General features: G+C 39.1%; 1 protein-coding gene across 1 annotated transcript in view; it reads right to left on the bottom strand.

The window, feature by feature from the left end:
* Window positions 1–5,806, bottom strand: part of nelfb (negative elongation factor complex member B) — a 17,932-nt gene extending 12,126 nt beyond the window's left edge. The window contains exons 1-4 of the mRNA XM_005733596.1: window positions 5,527–5,806; window positions 2,094–2,254; window positions 1,884–1,983; window positions 1,074–1,304 (exon numbers count right to left, since the gene is read on the bottom strand). Coding sequence (XP_005733653.1) covers window positions 1,074–1,304; window positions 1,884–1,983; window positions 2,094–2,254; window positions 5,527–5,628 — 594 coding nt within the window. The 5' untranslated portion in view covers window positions 5,629–5,806. The remainder of the gene's footprint in view (window positions 1–1,073; window positions 1,305–1,883; window positions 1,984–2,093; window positions 2,255–5,526) is intronic.
* Between the last annotated feature and the right edge of the window lie 799 nt (window positions 5,807–6,605).

Below are 6,605 nucleotides of genomic sequence, written 5' to 3' on the forward strand. Positions count from 1 at the left end.
TCATCTGTAACTCATGTTACAATGGTACAATGCAAACATAACTAGCATTTGACTTCTACAGATTGATAACACCGTGGCAAGGTGCCAGCTAGCTGCATGTTGTGCAAGACACATTATGAAAAGCACATACAACATAACAGGACAACAGGACAGGCAAGTCCTCTGTATGTCTCTCAACTAATTTGGTCCATGACAGCTTGCACACAATATGTCAACATGAGCCATATGCAAAGCGAAAGTAACAGAAGGTTGACTGGAGCTTGCTTATTGGATGACACCCGTGCAAGTAAAGAAGTTGCACCAAACTTCTTTTCTTTTAAATAAATGAATCTGATTCACAGCTGTGGGGACTGGGACACTAATCAGATCTAAGGACGGCCAAACAGACAATGCACATGGCCTGAGACGAGAGCTATAGAAGCCTGTCGACCTAAACAACACTACAGTGGCTTTTACTGTCTGTGAATGGTGCAAAAGAAGCCCACCATTGGCTGGGACCACCACTATGTTTTCTCAGGACTGCATTCTCAGCCCCTACTGTACGCCCTGTACACCTATGACTGCACACCAACCCACCCAACCAACATCATCGTCAAGTATGCCGGTGGAGATCAGACAGCGCAGAGGGCGGAGATAGAAAACTTGTTTACGTCCTTAAAACAAAAGAACTCATAACTTCAGGAGGCACAGACAGGTCCACTACCCTCTTATTATAAATGGAGAACGGGTGGAATCTGCTTCCATCTTCAGGTTTCTGGGGACCCACATCTCTGCTGATTTAACCTGGACCCACAACACCATCGCTCTGGTAAAGAAGGCCCAGCAGCAGTTGCACTTCCTCCATGTCCTAAGGAAGAACCACCTGGACCTGAAGGTGCTGCTGGCCATAATTTCATTATACTGTCCAATGACAATAAAGAGCTATTCTATTTAATTCTATTCTATCCTTCTTGTTAAACAAGAAATGTCCAGATTGTAATGGCTGCTAAAGGAGCTTAAGGAAATTAAAATTGCGTTACATTGTTTAGTCTGAAATAAATCTGAAGCCAGTGTTATTGTGCTCTGCAACTCACCTCGCCTTGGCGTCGTGTTTTTGGAGAAGGGCTGAAGAAATTGTGCAGGATGGAGAGGTCGCTGCTGAACAGAGCTGCTTCCTTCTCCACAATGTACTGTTTTAGGAGAGGTGAGACTTCATCCCCAAACAGAGCCTGGTTGTCCTGCCAGATCTGCCTTTTTACCTCTACTGCACACACCTTGTAGAGCTCTTTGTCAGCCATCACCATCTTTAGTTTCTTCTCTGGCACCTGCAGGAAGAAGCAAGCAATAAAGGTTCAAAAGAGGTCCGCCTAAAACGGATCCTTGGCTTCTTGTCAAAACTATATTTTCTCATGTACTGCTTACAACATTCCCGTCCCTTACTACGAGCATCAGCTAATGCTGGAGACTGAAGTTAGTTAACTTCTCCAGTTTGCACGATGGCTGATTATTTCTATGCTGTACCAGTGTCTGGCAATAGTAGACACTCACAGTGGTTGTTCTGTGGGAATTAAAGAGAGTTGGCCAAGAAACAAATGCAGCACGTCTTAGGTTATTCTCACACCTGCTGTATTTAATCCCTTTAAATCAAACTCCCCCCACCTCCCTCCCACGAGGCTCTTTGGAGGATGTGGTCTGAGTATGGTTCCAAATGAACTCCAGGGTGCTTTGTTTATGGTGTGAAAGTGATCCGAGCCAATCCAACTCCCAGGTGATAGTTTAAACTAAAAGAAATCCCTTAGCCACATTTGCTTTGTATTTTCAATGCAGGATTAATTACGGATGAAATTATTAATCCTTTCAATTAAGGATCAATTCCTATAACGGATAATGGTTGAAATACTTGCCTTAGGTAGATGCTTTAGGACCTGCATCACCACTGGCTGAATAGATGGCATTTTAACAAGTGGGAAGCTCTTCTCGAGCAGCTCTTCAAGCTTCCTGTATCTATAGATAGAGGAAAAGAGCAAAAAAAAAAAAAAAAGTCATAAAAACACTGGTTCCCTCAGCAAGCATACAAATAAATTAAAAAAACCAAAACACAACCAATCACAGACCTGTCCTCCTCCTTCCCCTCGGCTATGACGGCAACTCGCTCCATCAGCTTTTCTCTAAGCTCATCAAAGACAGACTGGTGGAACTCAAGCCGAGGCGTACCATGGAGATCGAGAAAAGGAAGAGCAGACTGGAGCGTTGGCAGCAAGATTCCATTTTCCATCTGCAATAATGTAACATGTCAAGCACTCATCAGGAATTAGTTCTAGCCGTGCAGCTACTCTATTCAAAGTCAGCTTACCCATAAGGGCACACACCTGTAAAACATGGCCAACCACATTTTATACTCCATGATATGTTTCATATAATACGGGCTTTAAATGGTCCACAAAGTATTAAATGTAAGTTAAATATGAAATGTAAATTGCATAAATGAATAAACTTAGTAGGTTTATTGACTCTTTGCCTAAAAATGTAAACAGAAAAAAAGAATTAAGCACGTCAGGAGAAGAAATACACCATGTTTTCATTTTGAATATTTTGATTTGAAACCGAACTGAGAGCTGAATAACAAATCAACTTTAACTGTGCTATAATGGCTACACGACATGGGCATAGCCTATATGCATAATAGGAACATATGTCTGTAGAAAACTGCAACTTATTGTAGGTTGTCCAGAAAAAGAATTATTCTCATATTCCCCCATACATTTGTTAGTCATCTGAATTATAACGTTTAGGGAAATCCCTTATAAAAACATTTCAATCAATATGTCATGTTTTTGTTAAACAAAATTTAATTGTTATCACTGACCAAAGTAAGTTTGGTGATGGCCGTTTTGTTTTTCACATCGCCTTTGGAAATATCCTTTTTTCCCTGATGACCAGTCAAAAACCTAAATATTTTGAGCTTAGCATGAAAAAATGCAAAAAAACAAACAAACAAACACCCAACAAGACACTGAACCACAAACACTCAGTATTACCAGTGAATGCTGAGGATTGGTGTTTGAAAAGCTCAAATAAACAGTTACTGAATTTGTTGCAAGTGAATCTGAATTTGATTAAATCGCTGATTTGCTGTAGCTCTGTCATAATGGTTGGTATCTGGGAAAATAATAAAACTGCCTCAGCATGTTCCCAAGCTGAAAATGTTCAAGATTGTTAAAGCTCTGATAAGAGAGACTACGTTTAATGCAAACGTAGTCTCTCTTATGAGTTGGCAAATCGGATCAAACTGACAAAAACACAAACACAGGATATTTCTATTTTAATTATGTTAGATTTTAATTTACATTGTAACACCTCTGAAAACCTAAGGTATTACCTATGTTATAACTTGACATGCTCCGCCCTAAAAATCACACTTACTTCAGTTACTGTGATCGGTTGATTCAGCACTGTTCATTCTCCCTTCAAATTTCTAGCTACTTTTTGGCTGCAGTGTTTTAATTTATCAGTGAAAGAATAACTATGATCATCTCAATATAGGAAATAATAAACAAAGCATCATTACAAGGTCTTACAGATGTCAGCAAAGACTGGTGAAGCTATTGGAAGGAACATGAGGGGATGTACAAAGAAGTGGAAAAACTTGAGGGACAAATGTGTTTACTCCTAAAAAAAACTGAGGACAAAAAAATTTATTTCAAAGATTCACCGCAGATGTGGACAAGATGATAAACTTTAACTTTTCTACTTTTACAATCATTTATTAAAAATGTATTTCTTATTTTACTACAGCCAGTCTCTTCATGACCTTGACATCAGGGAGATCTGCAGCTTTAAACTGCAGGCAATCACTGGTTCAGTGAGTTTCAGTCACTGGACTTCTTTAAGTTTCTTGAAGATGTTTTCTTCATGTTTCTCTCATCCAAGAAGCTTCTTCAGTTTTCTGAAATAGTTCCCTGAACTGAAGAAGCTTCTTGGATGAAAGGTGATCTTCAAGAAACTTTTATTTCCAAGCTCCTAGATTACCATGACCTGGGTGACTGAGAACCTACACAGACTCTTCTATGAAACAAACTACACATGCAACGGGCCTTATAAGACAGTGATTATATACTCTCGTGGACACTGCGTGGATAGTGCTCATCTTTTTGACTGCACAAGACTATTACATCTGTGCCATTTTAATGACAAGCAAATTTACAAATCAGCAGGGGCAGAAATGTGCAAAAGATGGAGTTAGCCACATCACCTGCTAGTTATCAATCCGACGTTCTGAACCACGCTGTTCAGTGCCATGGAGAGACACTGCATGCTCATATCTTATCAACTAGTCAGTCACATGTAAAAGATATCCTGCTTTATGTAAAAGATAAAGCAGATATCCTCCTGCTTTATCCTCCATAGTTACTCTAATGGGACATGAATATCAGGCTGTATTAAATAAAACTGAAACTAGATACTGAGCCCATGAATCACCCAGTAAAGTGTCTATTGAGGACATGAATCAAAGAAGTTTAATGGTTGCTTTCCCATACATGTCTATACAACCAAAGGTATTGCCCCAAGGTGTCTATGTAAAAGAATGCAGGTTTAGATATGGTAGAGCCATTACTCTTAATCCCACTATACAATGTTCCTTCCTGTTAAAAACAAGTTTTTCCTTCCCACTGTTGCCATAAAGAGTGTCTGTGACATCCCTAATACTTAGGGAAGATTTGACTTGAGTACAAATCTTTTTAAATATCTTTTTTTTAAAAAATGGGACTAAATCTTCTTCTTCTCTTCTACGCAAAAAAATAAAATACAATAAAAATTAAAAATGCACAAATCACGACAGGGGCAGGAATCTGTGTTTTTGCTGCATCTCCATGGGGCCCAGTCTGGGTTATCTCCTGAGCACCGATATAAAGCCGAAAGGCCAAATAGTACGATTACTGGTTTCACTTTTCACATGACAAAAGTATGCCCATTTTTCATATACAGTCTATGGTTTGTGCTCAAACTGTATTACCTATTTAAGACAATAAATAGCTGTTCAAACTCTCTAAAGCTCTAAGTTGTCGTCGACTTATATCACCTACTCTCACCTCATGGAGGTAAAAACACTCCAAACACATCACAAACAAACACAACAGAACGGCATACGTTCTGTGCATTGTGAGATTGTGTGCCATCTCCAATCCTCTCTCCTGCTTTCACAGATCTGGCGGGAGAGATCCGAATAAAGGGTGAGAAGGCGATGAAAATCCTGCATTTTGATTTTTTTAATGCAGGATATTAGCTCAAAAATATGAACTTGAAGTGGAGAGCAATTTTCATTGACCATTTCTCCCACTTTCTCTTTTTGCAATCTGTGTTGTTTTGTTGTTGTTTATCGCTACAACAGTGATGAAAATAGCTTGGTAGGAAACAACGAAGAACGGTGACTAGCTTTGGGTGGTTAAGAACATACATTATCGTTTGTTTATCAATCCGGGAACGCTTATTTACCGTTAGTCGAAATGTACACTCTATCACTCGAGGCATTAAGCTGTTGGGTGTTACCTGAAACTGATCGATGGCTTTCAGCGGCTCTGTGCAGTTAGTGAGAGTTTCTTTAAGATCCTCTCCGTTGGATATACCAAGCTCAGGCAGCCCCGCGAACATCGTGCTTTCAGTTTAAGCATCAATTAAATTATCTGAGTCAAATCGATGTCTTCTGGCGGGAGTTTAGTCAACAAAAGTAAATTCCTTCTGCAGAAAACAACACATTCGCCTTTTCAGTGAGAGCTTCCTGTGTTGCAACTTTGTAAACACTCCGCCAGAAACATCCGCGATGAAACGTTCCAGCGTGCTCTGCGGTAAAAGGGCGAGCATCAAGGGGTTCGATTGCAAGCTGCGGAGAAGCGCGAACGTACAGAGAGCTGATGTAAAACCGAGTGTTAAAAGTGTCCGCTGCATTTACTGTCTGTGCCTTTCATGCTGTGTTTTTTTCCGCTGTCTGCTCTATTTCAAACTCCCTTTGCTCCACCGTAAATTGGCCGTACTCACAAACATGGGAGGATTCTATTGTGGCAAAGATCGTGGTAGAAGTATAATTACCTCGGGAAAATACGTTAAAAGTTTTATTTAAAGTCTCATATAAAGTCATTTTTAAATGCTTAACTAAAGAGATCAAAAAGCATATTTGCAGACTCATACAAAAAAAGTTTGAGCATATTTGAAAAGTTTTACTCCATCAAAACAACTAACAACGTTTTTAAAAAAAAAAATTTAAACATAACACATCAGTCTTCAAAGTAGTGATGTGTCGGTCGCAAACTACAGATCTTAGAGCCGGCTCTTTGAAGTGAACGACGCGAGCCGGCTCCTTATTGGATTCAGAAAGTTTATTCATGCAGGCCCATATGAGAGAGAATGTGCATCTTTTTGTTTTCACATTTTAATTTATATTTAATTGTGTTGTGGTTTGCAGTGTTTTGTGTTGTTTCACTTTAAATTTGTTTAAAAGGAAAAAGCTGAAAATTTAAATAGTTAAAAGTTGAAATGTAAATAGTTGTTTTTTGTATTATATGATTTATTTATTACATTTTATGTGGCGTGAATAAATAAAAGTATATTTACGGTGGCCCCTACAGACAAAG

Source organism: Pundamilia nyererei, unplaced genomic scaffold (assembly GCF_000239375.1).
Source record: "Pundamilia nyererei isolate P.nyererei 1_Seehausen unplaced genomic scaffold, PunNye1.0 scaffold00053, whole genome shotgun sequence".
NCBI classification, from domain to species: Eukaryota; Metazoa; Chordata; class Actinopteri; order Cichliformes; family Cichlidae; genus Pundamilia; species Pundamilia nyererei.